At 34.4% G+C, this 13,576-nt stretch overlaps 1 protein-coding gene across 5 annotated transcripts in view; it reads right to left on the bottom strand.

The window, feature by feature from the left end:
* Nucleotides 1-1,224: 1,224 nt before the first annotated feature.
* Nucleotides 1,225-13,576, bottom strand: part of TXNL1 (thioredoxin like 1) — a 36,760-nt gene continuing 24,408 nt past the window's right edge. The window contains exons 7-10 of one of the 5 annotated variants that reach the window (XR_011504391.1): nucleotides 7,584-7,688; nucleotides 6,847-6,928; nucleotides 2,879-2,921; nucleotides 1,225-1,459 (exon numbers count right to left, since the gene is read on the bottom strand). Coding sequence is in view for 3 of the 5 variants with exons in the window: in XM_070512987.1 (XP_070369088.1) it covers nucleotides 6,869-6,928; nucleotides 7,584-7,688 (165 nt within the window). In the remaining 2 variants the exon portion in view is untranslated. Of the gene's footprint in view, nucleotides 1,460-2,878; nucleotides 3,828-6,846; nucleotides 6,929-7,583; nucleotides 7,689-13,576 lie in introns of those variants that run through there. The other 4 variants (XR_011504392.1, XM_014847024.3, XM_070512987.1 and 1 more) reach the window with 4 other exon arrangements.

The raw sequence follows: 13,576 nt of genomic DNA, 5'->3' as shown, positions 1-13,576 counted from the left end.
TGGCAACAGATGTTAGCTCAGGGCCAATCTTCCTGAGCAAAACAAACAAAAAACAGAAGATATTAATTTTATCCTTAATTTCAGACATGATTAATCTGAGATGGTCTATATTAAGGAGAGTTACAAACTTTTATTTCTTGCCCTTCTGCCTCCAGTTGACCCAAGGCAACATAACTGAAATACATGATATAGACATCACCACAGGCCAGTTATGTGCTTACATACAAAGGAACTAAATATTATCTAATGACTCTAGGGTTTCAGAAAGTGACTATTTTTAACACAAAAACTTCTCCACAATTTTTCCATAAATGTGTATAAATACATTGGTCTCCCAAAGGTAAACAGTATCTCAACCATGTTCTTAGACAAAAATGCCCTCAAATGTATTATTTAAATAACTGAATCAAAATTAATAGTCTTATGTACTCTTTTCAAACACAATTTTTAAAATACTCAGAAATTTAAAAATTAAATTTTAATTTTAAAAAGAGAAATTAAATAATTAAAATTTTACCAATACTTTCCAGATTACAGTTTTGAGATCAAAGAAAAAGTAGTAAGAAACAGATCTTTTGCTTTGCCAGCCTTTTGTGAAAGACCTTTTAAACATATACATTTGGTCAATTTATTGTCAACCTTAAATCATATTCTGTGTATTTACATTGATTATTTTTGAAGTTAAGATAATACATACTTGATTAAAAGATACTAATTCCTGTTGCTTCATGAATTCATAGTACCATATTTTCCCCTACCGTCAGATTTCAACATACCTCCACTAGTACAGAAAATGGCTGACTTGAATTTTTAAGGTCTTTCCAGAAAGATTAAAATCTGTGGTCCCATTAACTAACAGTTTAGGTGAAAACAGTTAAATTTCATTTAACTTGTGTTTATTTCTGGTAGTTTATAATTTGAGTAATTTCTATTGCCCAGATACCCAAATGCTGTTTAATAAACATATGAGTTAGTACTCATTTGAACACAGTTACCTGTTCCAAGCCCATTTATCAAAATCACTTGCTCTGTGTGTGTGTGTGTGTGTGTGTGCATATGAACACACACACACTCCTTAATTCCCTAAAAGAGTTTTGCTCCTCTAAGGAGAGAAACTGGCTTTTGATCAATATGCTACCAGACACTTAAGTCTCTTCTAAGGTCAAAAGTTGGCCAATTTTCAAATAAATGGAAAGAGAACACACTTATTTAGAATGACAAAAATTGAGCTTGGCAAAAGTAGTGACTTTTATTTACAATTGCATGTATCAAGATTACAATAGAAACACTAGTGATATCATCTGAACAAAAGCAATGATTTATTGGTAATGGCAATGAATGGAATATTGACAGTCTCTGGCGAGAATCAAGCAATTATCCAGGAGCTGTAGATCTGATTGCAACATGGTCTTCCAGTGTCTTTTGTACCTTAGTGGCTTTCACCTTTTTTGCCAACTACCTAGAAAAACAAAAATAACTTTTATATAATCTTATTGATGTAGAAATATGGGATATTTTCAAAATAATATTACTAATTGGTAATCATCTTTAAAACCTGGTATTAATTTTCATCTCTGCATTTCTTTGGCATGCAGTGTATTTTCATTGTTGAAGCAAACTGTGTCCCTCCCTCCCCTCCCAGCCTCAAGAAATTAAAAATAAAACACATGCAGGCTATTTCTGGTTTCCCACACTGTTTTAAGAAAAAGTAATACAATTTTTCAAAACAAGGTTAACAGTTTAGAGAAGTTAATAAAAAAATGATGCTATATAAGTAAAACATATTGGGCATACCTATTTTTAGGCAATTAGAAATCAAATGTCAATCACAAAATAATCTAGAATTAAGATTATGCTAAACTTATGTCTTCATGCCCAAGATGACAGGTTTCTACACTTTTCTCTCAGTATGTAGACATGCAATGAAAACAGATTAAAAATGATTAATTTTGCTTAGTTTCTATTTTTAAAACACCCCGGTTGCTACAAACGTACTATTAAAAAATATAAAGAATAAATCTTGTTTCTGTCAATGATTAGAAAATTTCTCTACTGCAGTGGCTTAAAAAACATCCTACTTGCTATAAATGTGGCAAAAAAAATGTAAAGAGTAAACTTGGTTTCTACCAACAGATTTAGAAAATAAAGCTTCTGCAGGAGTGTTCTATAACTATGTTCTGATTGAATACTTTACTTCAAATCTAAAGGTTATCAATAGATACTGTATTCTCATAGCAGAAATGCCTCTAAAGAAATCTACTCACAAGCTATTGAATATGTATTTGTATACAAAAAGATTTCTACGTATATTTGTAAACGTAATTTTCATACTTTATATTGATTCTGTTCTAAATAGCAGTGTGCCTGACTAAAGCAAGACTCATAAAGGTCTTCAGTACATGTCTGGTCTAAATCAGAACATGCCTGGGTCAATGTCATTCATGAGGGAAGATTATAGAAAACTTTTCCACTGAATTCCCAATTACATGATGCTAGAAATACTATTTTCCCCACCTTGAGGAAAACCACTTTTATTACTTTGAAAGAACTCCTCTCTGATCGAAAGAAATCATGTGTTAGAAAGTCCAAAAAGCCAGAAAGATGAAAGAGATAGTTTCATAAAAGAGTATGTGGATGAAAATAAGAAATTTAGGTTTTCAGAGCCAAGGGGAGCCTTCTTAAGAAAGAAGGGGAGGTGGCACTATTTGTATCACAAATAAATTTAAGCAGATAAACACTGAAAGCATTATTCATCATTATATCACTTGGGAACACGCAAAACACAGAGCTATTAGATTAAGCAAAAGAAAACAAAAACAACTAATATTAAAAATTAAAATTTTAGCAGATGTGATACAGAAGACACAAATCTGCATACTGTTTCACAGGTTGATAACTCTCAACTTGCCAATGTGTACTCTCTGTAAAAAAGAAGAAATTCAGCATTCCAATATGGATTTTTCTCACCCCAATGGTAAAGCACTTTTATTCATTTTTAAGGCTTTATATTACACCTCAGACAAGCAAAAGTCTAGGTACATCAAAATTAGATGCCAAAAAGAGTCCAGTGATCTTCTATGTTAATATTTTAAACCAGCCTAACATTCAGTCCATAAGACTTTCAACTGGCCTTTAGCTCACTTGGGTAGGCAAAGCAGAGGACACGCCCACAATTAATCAGCAAAAAAGCTTCTGGCCAACAGTTCTAATGAGAAAAGAAAACTCACATCTCTCAACTACAGCCTAATCAATATATCATACTAGTACTGGTAAAAAAGAACTTGAGGAAACTGTTCATATTGATTTCCAAAATGATTCTATAGTTCCTAAAAAACAAAATTTAAACTTTAGATTGGATTAAAACATTATCCAACAAATAGTTAAATCTGAAAGCATTTACAACAACGTAAGTTTTGTAGCAGTATTATTTCTCAAAATGTAGTACAAAATTTAATATGAGACAGGAGAAAGTTAAAAAAATAACAAGTCGGGGGAGCAACATGGTATGGTAATGAAATTAAAGCACACCTAGTTGCAAGCCCAAAACAAAACCAAAACAAAACAAAAGGCCAATTGAGAAACATGACTAGAATGTGATGTGAAGAGAGAGATGGTTGAGGAAATCTAGGTAACAAGGCTGATCCAGATGACAGAAGCTGTAGAAATCTTGCACCAGCAGTGGCGAGAACATGGGAAGGGTGAGAGCAGACAGGTGCTAGATGAGCAGAGAAGCAAGGAGGGGAGTAGAGTGAGATAAGGCCAATCTTTATATTACTTCATTTTAAAAAATCTTCTGTTTTTAGTTCATTTGAGTTGGATTAAAAAAGCTGAAAAATAAACAGACAGAAATGTTACAAAAATAGCTGATACGGTGAACGGCCAGTTTAGAAGTCTATTTTTATTACAGTGATAGAAAATCTGCTCTGCTTTTCACATGCACCTCATTCCTTAAAAAGCAGAAGTCCCTTCAATTTTGCTCATTTTTGTACACTTACAGTTTATTACTTTTGTATTAAAATAAAGCAACCCATGTAAAGAGCCTATTTTAGCAAAGAAAACATCTACTTCCAATTCAGATGGCAAGCTTCTCATGCTGAAACACAAAGAATCCATTTACAACTACAAACAGCCTAAGTGTATATTATAATCTGTGCACAATGCCCATACGAGCCAAAACCAGACAAGTGGAAGGTGTGTACTAGTCTATCAAATCTTAAAAGTATAACCTAATAAAATGGTAATAGCATGCAAGGTGGTCTAAGATTTCTATCCACATCCAAGATTCATCAGCTTTACCTTAGCTTCTGCCATCTTAGCGACATAAGGAGAAGGTCAATGACATTCTCAAAGCTAAAATTATCTAAAAACAACTCATACAACATAAAAACGTAAACTGAAAATGCTAATTGTATTTTATCATTCATTAACCTATTTTATATGGCTCTCTTCACTACACAAAAAGGTATCAAAACTTTCCTGTCGTGATAAAGTACATACCAAATCTATTTTGAAATTTTAAATTCTAATTACTATGGGTTCCCTTTAAAATTCAGACTAAATAAAGGGAAAGAAGTGCTGTACTTGACCTGTCCTTGAATGAGTCGGGCACCTTCCCACTTTCATACCCAAATTCCATTTCTCCATTCCACCTGGAGTGCCCACTGCTATCTTTTCCTCTATCCATTTCTACTCTCAAAATTTAGTTCAAGGCCCTCTTTCTCCACAAAATATTCTCATGCTTTCTCACCCATTTTGGGGAAGAAGGAAATATCACTGGGCTGGGAACGTAGAAGAGAGAGAATACTCTGTGGAGGAAGAGAACCTTGAACTAAGCTTTGATTAATTTTGATTAACTTTCCAAATGTTTTGCATTATACTTCAAGAATATAAACTCGATATAGACAAGGATCATGACTGTACCTAGAATAGTAATATAGAGACAAGTCCCATACATGTATTTGTTATTTCCTTCACTAGAAACCAAACTCATTTATAACTTCTAACCAGTGACTCTATCCATACAAGGACCAAACCAGCTAATTGCAGTTAAACATAAACTAATTTTTTTTCGCAATTTTCCTACATTGAAATTGCTGATTTAGCATAATACAAAAAAAACACTGAAATATTAGCTTACTTTTGAGGAATAACCCTACAGGGCAATGAATGACACAAGCAGAACAAATCTCATTCAGAAACTATTGAAAGGAAATGTAATATTAACGTACATAATAAAATAATTCAACCAATTAAAATTTATCAAACACTAAAGCAAGCAACTAAGAAATCCAGAACACCAAAAAGGGAGTCCATTATAGTATTAAATTATTCTTGCAGCAGTTCTCAGTGTGGTCCAGGCTGGGGGTCCCTAAGACTCTTTCATGAAGTCTTCAAGGTCAAAACTATTTTCATAATAATGCTCAATTGTTATTTGCCTTTCTAACTTTCATTGTCTCACAAGTGTACAATAAAGTTTTCCACAGGCTACATGACCTGTGACAGCAAAAGTGACTGAATGCAGAAGCAGATATGAGAATGAGATGATTCTATTAACTAGACAGTAAAGAAATTGATAAAAGTATAAAACAATGCTCCTTTTCTCACTAAATTGGTTTTGTCTTGGAAAATATGTATTTTAATTTAAAAATATTATTTGTGTTAACATATGAGCTTATTATTTGTAAATATAAATTTAAATATTTTTAAATTTATTTTTAATTTCTTAAATGTTAAAACATTAGATAAATATACCCCACATAAATAAAAGTTCTTTTTTGGCCTTTAATAATATTTAATACTGTAAAGGGGTCCTGAGACCAAAAAGTTGAGAACTATTGCTTTACAGTAATTTTAAATCAGGTAAAAAACTATTTAGTTAAATGAACAAATAGCCAAAATATAAAACAAACACAAATACTCTCAAGCAAGAAAGGTCTAACACTTGTGCTATACCAAAGACAGTCCAAAAAAGGTAGTCTGGTAGTCAAAAAAGAGAAAAACGGGGTGGGAGGCAGGATGTTAAAAACAAAGAGGTGAAGACAGATTCTCAGATGGACAATATTAATGCACATTAGAAAAACTATAACCGAATGGCAGGTTGGTAAGAAGATGAACAAGAGAGAGTAGTGATTACTTAGAGAAGAAAACAGAAATCACATAGCATAAGTTGAGATGAGACACAGAAACTAGAGACAAATTAATCTATGAGGAAATAATGGGATTTAAAGCAATAGATTTTATGAAAAGATTAAGCTAACAAACTATGCAAGGCACAAGAAAAGTAAAATCCAATGGCATTTAATTCAAACGAGCAAACTAACAAAGCAGGCAGCCAAAAACATCTCTGCTGCTCACACATTTTCCCAGCACAGCATATTTCATATCATAAAAACGTAGATGTTTAATCTCTGCTTCTTCTGACCTGTCATTATACATATGTCAAACACTTGACATGACTGATCTAAGTACCTAATTGTTCCTACAGCTCCCAAAAGTGAATTATACCATGAGACAGTAAGACAGTAGTTGAAAAATGACCAGTTAAACTATCTATTGTCAGGTTATCAATTTTGTCAAAACAGCATACAATTTTACAAGCTCATCCACCATTACGCAATTTTATGAATTCTTCTGTAATTGAATTAAAATTAGATCTATAGATACCACTAAAAGAAGTAAGTTTTCAGGATGTTCCACTGCTCTAACTCCCCAAACTGGGGTCTAAATTGTTAAGCTGGGTGCCTCTTCCTCCATGTGCCAGCAGCCCTAGGGAAACTCTTCCTCTCTTAATAACCTCAAGTCCTAGATTCTGCTACAGGCAGCTATCAGAAACACAGTGATACCTACATCTCCTGTGCTGCGGCACGTTTCATCTGTGTATAGCAACTGGGTTCTGCGCTGATAAAGCTCTCAGTGGTACTTCTATGACCTGTGGTTGTATATTTTAAGAGTCACCCTAAGAAAGTGTTACCAATTAGAAGTAGTTCCACGAATGTACAAAATGTTCTCATTCCTAAAGTTCCCATGTACCTTATAAATTCTTTGCAAACCTTAGGACTGTGTCCTCAAAAAAAAAAAAATTAAATATATAAAAATAAAACCTGACTGTTCACTGAAAATTTGTTTGCTGAAATGTTCTTTCAGCACACAGACATGGTTTGAAAGCATTTCAGAGTAGTAAAACTGAGTCCGCTCTTTTTGACCAAAATTATTCAAGTCATTTTAAGTATGCTTTCATCAGAATGATAATCATAACCTTAATGTAGCAAAGTTCTTAAAAACTGACTAATAATAATGATTTAACTTACTTCTATTTTTCCATTATTCCTAACTACTTTCTGTAACCAAACAATTATTCTTACCCTCTTATTTGGATGCCATTCATTAACAGACACTATTATCAGCAGGACTTACCATTTTTTATTACAGATTTCTTTTAGTTGGATATTTAAAAATGTGATTAGGAGAACTTACTGTCCTAGTTTAACTTTCAAAATTTCATGACACGATATCATTTTGGTCTTTACGAAATTATTTCTTTAAAACTGTATTTTTACTTCTAAGCATCATTCAAACAAACTTACTCGTTTGAAGTCATTCATATTTGTTGCCTGGACTGGAGTACCAATAAAAGTAAAATATGAAATTCTTGTTGTTTCTTCTTCACCTTGATTGGACTGAACAAATATCTACCAAAAAAAAAAAATTTACATTAACAATTACAATTCTTTTTTCACAAACATGTTTTAAGATTGATTTCCTTATATTATTAATAAAAATACCCTCCATTCTTTTTTTTTCCTTAAAGATTGGCACCTGAGCTGACATCTGTTGCCAATCTTCTTTTTTTTGCCTTTCTTCTCCCCAAAGCCCCCCAGTACACAGTTGTATATTCTAGGTGTAGGTCCTTCTGCTTGTGCTATGTGGGACCCCACCTCAGCATGACCTGATGAGCGATGCCATGTCCACACCCAGGATCCAAACCAGCGAAACTCTGGGCTGCCGAAGCAGACCACACAAACTTCACTCAGCCATGGGACCGGCCCCTGCCCTCCCATCTTTTTAAGGATGAATCCAAATTACATTTAGACTTGGTACTCCTACAGAACTACTGATTCCACTATTTGCTCTGCTATTCTCACCCTCTCCAGGGATGTCATGGCAAGACACCCAGACATACAAGAAGTTCCTGACAATTTAGTGTAGTCGTGGGAGGGGTCATAATTAAATTCTTTACAGAGAATGAATGTTAAGAGAGTATGAAATTCATGATTACAATGTGCAGATCACTGTTGAAATTTTATTAAGATTGTAGTTTTTCACTGAGGAAAATTTCTGTAGTTATATTCTTTCTGATACTCATTCATTCACTGTATTTCCAAGGATATTAAGAGGGAAAAAGTATTGGAAATCATCTGCTAAAAAGATACTACAGCCTGCATATTTTTCTAAGCTTGATTCTTTATTTCTATTTAAGAACTAGCCTGGGTATGTTAGGAGACAGAAGTTTTACTCACAGATCCTTTTTCGATATATAGAAATTAATTTTATTTGCTCCATTTTTTAAAACACAATACTTTAGATGCTGTCTGCTTAAGAACACTGCTTCTCTGGATTTGGACAACATACTTCTTTCATTCTCAAATGGCATTCATGAATTTTTATTGTTATTATAGGCAACCACACATTCATCTCAAACTGAGATTATCAATTAGAAACTCCAAATCTTTAAGTAGACTACTAAATAAGCTCTCCATTCATTTATTTGTAATGCTCTCTAAATCTAAGCAAAAGGTTATATTTACACTTTTGAAATTCATGTACTGGGGGTGGGGTGGCCCTCTGCAGGAACACCTTCACTCTCCAAGTTCCCTCACAGCCCATGGGAAAGTCCCACACAGAGGTGGCTAATGTATTGCAGGGGTGTCTTCATCAAGCCAGTACCCCAGGACAGCAGAGAGTGAGAGCAGAGCGAGAACAGCCCTGGGATCATGCAGGCAAAAGAAAGTGCCCCTCTCACCACCTGGCACTCAAGCTCAGCCGGTGGGCCACAGTGCCAGCATGTAGGATAGAAAAGCAGCAGCAGCTGTGATCGAGCGAGCTAGGGTCGCGGCAGGCTCAGAATATATAGCTTTTGACCCCTACCCTGTGGGAACAGGTGGAATCTGCAACCAAATACTATCACAATGCAGAGGGACAAATCCACATCATCAAACAGTATGAAAAAATATATTAACACTCCAGACTAGCAGGAAAATGACAAACAGCTAGAAATCAATCCTGAAGGCACAGAAATTTATAATCTAAATGACAGAGAATTCAAAATAGCTATCATAAAAAAACTAATGAGTTACAAGAAAATACAGATAGACGGTTCAATGAAATCAGGAACTTCACAAAATAGATTGAAACTATAAGGAAAAATCAATCAGAAATGTTGGAGATGAAAAACAAAGGATGAGATAAAGAAAAATCTGGACTCCCTGAATAACACAGCTACTATTATGGAGGAGAGATTCAGCAGTAGGGAAGACAGAAATATAGAACTGCTTCAGGTGGAGGAGGAAAGAGAACTAAGAGTAAAAAGAAGAAAATTCTCCATGAAATATCTGACTCAATTAGAAAACGCAACATAAGGATTATAGGTAATCCAGGGGAAGAAGAGGAGAATGGAGCAGAAAGCTTGTTGAAAGAAATAACAGCTGAAACTTGCCAAACATGGGGAAAGACCTGCAAATACAAGTGAAGGAAGCTAACAGATTTCCTAATTATATCAACGTAAAAAGACCTTCTCCAAAGCATATAGTAGTAAAGCTAGCAAAAGTCAATAACAAAGGAAAAATATGAAGGGCAGCAAGACATAAAAAAAAACTTACAAAGGAACCCCTATCAGGCTTTCAGCAGATTTCTCAGCAGAAACCTTACAGGCTAGGAGAGAGAGGAATGATATATACAAACTTCTGAAAGACAAAAACTTTCAGTGAAGAATACCCTATCCAGTGAAAATACCCTTCAGATATGATGGAGAAATAAAACTTTCACAGATAAACAAAAGCTAAGGAAGTTCATCACAACAAGAACCCCACCACCTACAAGAAATGCTCAAGATGGGCCTCATACCTGAAAAAAACAGGAAACAGTTTATGAAGCCTTGAGCAAGGACAGAAATAGGTAGACAAAATCAGAAAACTGCAGATCTCTATCAGAACAGGATAGCAAACAGTTTTATAACGTTAAAGATAGAGGGAAAGAAAACACCAAAAATAAATCTAATTTTATCATTTTAAGCACAAACTCACAAGACAAAATTGAATAAGCTGTGACAATAATAACTTAGAAAGGGACAGAATCAGCTTAGTCTAAGGAAATAAGAGGATAAGAGAAAATGGACTATCTCATCTAGGAGATTTTTTTACACAAACCTCATGGTAACCACTAAACAAGTAACCAGAGCAGAGACACAAATGATAAATAAAGACAAAACTAAGAAAACCATCACAGAGAACTACCAAACTGAAGTGGTAGTCTGAAATACATGAGACGAGAAAAAAGAGAAAATGCAGAAGAACCAGAAAACAAGCAATAAAAATGGCAGCATTCAGCCCTCATGTATCAATAAGCACTCTAAATGTAAATGGATTGAATTCTCCAATCAAAAGACAGAGTGGCAGGATGAATTAGAAAACAAGACTCAACAATGTGCTGTCTGCAGGAAACAGATCTCAGCTCTAAAGACAAATACAGGCTCAGAGTGAAGGGATGGGAACACAATACTCCAAAGTAATGGAAAACAAAGAAAGCAGGTGTTGCCAAACTTTTATCAGACAAAGTAAACTTCAAAACAAAAAAGGTAGTGAGAGACAAAGGGGGACAGTATATAACGATAAAAGGGACACTCCACCAAGATGACATACACTTATAAATATATATGCAATGCACCCAACATATGGGCACTGAAGTACATAAAGCAACTACTAACAAACCTAAAAGGAGATATTAACAACAACACAGTAAGATCAGGAGACATTAATACTAGACTTACATCAATGGATAGATCATCCAGATAGAAAGTCAACAAGGAAATAGTGGATTTAAATGAAAAACTAGACCACATGGACTTAATAGACACACATATATAGAACACTCCACTCAAAAACAACAGAATACACATTCTTCTCAAGTGCACATGGAATATTCTCAAGGACAGACCATACGTTGAGAAACAAGGCAAGCCTCAATAAATTTAAGAAGATTAAAATCATATCAAGCAGCTTTTTGGACCATAATGCTATGAAACAAGAAATCAACTACAAGAAAAAAGCTGGGAAAGTGACAAACATGTGGAGACTAAACAACATGCTAATGAACAACCAATGGATCATGGAGAAATCAAAAAGTATCTGGAGACAAATAAGAATTAAAATAGACCATACCAACTCAAATGGGACGCAGCAAAAGCAGACCTAAGAGGGAAATTCATAGCAATACAGGCCCACCTTAACAAACAAGAAAAATCTCAAACAAGCAAGCTTAAACCACAGCTAACAGAATTAGAAGAAGAATAAACAAAGTCCAAAAATACACAGAAGGAGGGAAATAATGAAAGAGCAGAAATAAATAAAACTGAAGCAAACAAAAAAGGATCAATGAAACAAAGAGCTGTTCTTTGAGAAGATAAAAATTGACAAACGTTTAGCAAGACTCACTAAGGAAAAAAAGAGAGACGGCTCAAATAAATAAAATTAGAAATTAAACAGGAGAAATTACAATGATACCATGGAAATACAAAGGGTTATAAGAGGATACTATGAAAACCTATATGCCAACAAATTGGACAATCTAGAAGAAGGGGATAAATTCTTAGCCTCATACGATGTCCCAAAACTGAACCAAGAAAAAATAGAGAATCTGAATAGACCAATCACAAGTAAAGAGATTGAAATAGTAATCAAAAACCTCCCCCAAAAAAGCCCAGGACCAGATGGCTTCTCTGGAGAATTCTACCAAACATTCAAAGATTTAATCCCTATCCTTCTCAAACTATTCCAGAAAATTGAGGAAGAGGAACACTTCCTAACACATTCTACGAGGCAAATATCACCCTGATACCAAAGCCAGACAAGGACAATACAGAGAAGGAAAATTATAGGTCAATATTGCTGGTGAACACAGATGCAAAAATCTTCAACAAAATATTGGCAAACCAAATACAATAATACATTAAAAAGATCATACACCATGACCAAGTGGGATTTATATCAGGGACACAAGGATGGTTCAACATCCAAAATCAATCAACGTGATACACCACATTGACAAAATGAGAGATAAAAACCATATGGTCATCTCAACAGATGCAGAAAAAGCATTTGACAAGATCCAACATCCATTTATGATAAAAACGCTCAATAAAATGGGTATAGAAGGAAAATACCTCAATGTAGTAAAGGCCATATATGACAACCCACAGCCAATACCATACTCAATGGGGAAAAACTGAAAGCCATCCCTCTGGGAACAGGAACAAGAGAAGGGTGTCCACTCTTGCCACTCTTATTCAACATAGTACTGGAGGTTTTGGCCAGAGCAATTAGGCAAGAAAAAGAAATAAAAGGAGTCCAAAGAGGCAATGAAGAAGTGAAACTCTCACTGTTTGCAGACCACATGATTTTATATATAGAAAACCCTAAAGAATCCATAGGAAAACTATTAGAAATAATCAACAACGACAGCAAAACTGCAGGGTACAAAATAACTTAAAAAGTCAGTTGCATTTCTATACTCTAATAACGAACTAACAGAAAGAGAACTCAAGAATACAATCCCATTTAGAATGGCAACAAAAAGAAAATATCTAGGAATAAATTTCACCAAGGAGGTTAAAAAACCTATACAATGAAAACTATAAGACACTATTGAAAGAAATCAATGATGACATAAAGAAATGGAAGGATATTCCACACACATGGATTGGAAGAATAAACAGAGTTAAAATGTCCATACTACCTAAAGCAGTCTATAGATTCAATGCAATCCCATTCAGAATCTCAATGACATTCTTCACAGAAATAGAACAAAGCATCCCAAAATTCATATGGGACAATAAAAGACCCTGAATAGCTAAAGCAATCCTGAGAAAAAAGAACAAAGCTGGAGGCATCACAATTCCGGACTTCAAAATATACTACAAAGCTATTGTTATCAAAACAGCACAGTACTGGTACAGAAACAAGCACACAGATCAATGGAACAGAGGTGAAAACCCAGAAATAAAACCACAAGTCTATGGACAGCTAATCTTCAACAAAGGGGCTAAGAACATACAATGGAGAAAAGACAGTCTCTTTAATAAATGGTGTTGAGAAAACTGGGAAGCCACATGCAAAAGAATGAAAGTACACCACTATCTTATGCCAACCACAAAAATTAACTCAAAATGAATCAAACACCTGAAGGTAAGACCTGAAACCACAAAACTTCTGGAAGAAAATATAGGTAGTACACTCTTTGACATCGATCTTAAAAGGATCTTATTGAATACCATGTCTTCTCAGACAAGGGAAATAAAAGAAAAAAA

Source organism: Equus asinus, chromosome 7 (assembly GCF_041296235.1).
Source record: "Equus asinus isolate D_3611 breed Donkey chromosome 7, EquAss-T2T_v2, whole genome shotgun sequence".
Taxonomy (NCBI): Eukaryota; Metazoa; Chordata; class Mammalia; order Perissodactyla; family Equidae; genus Equus; species Equus asinus.
This window is presented reverse-complemented; position numbering and strand designations above follow the sequence as displayed.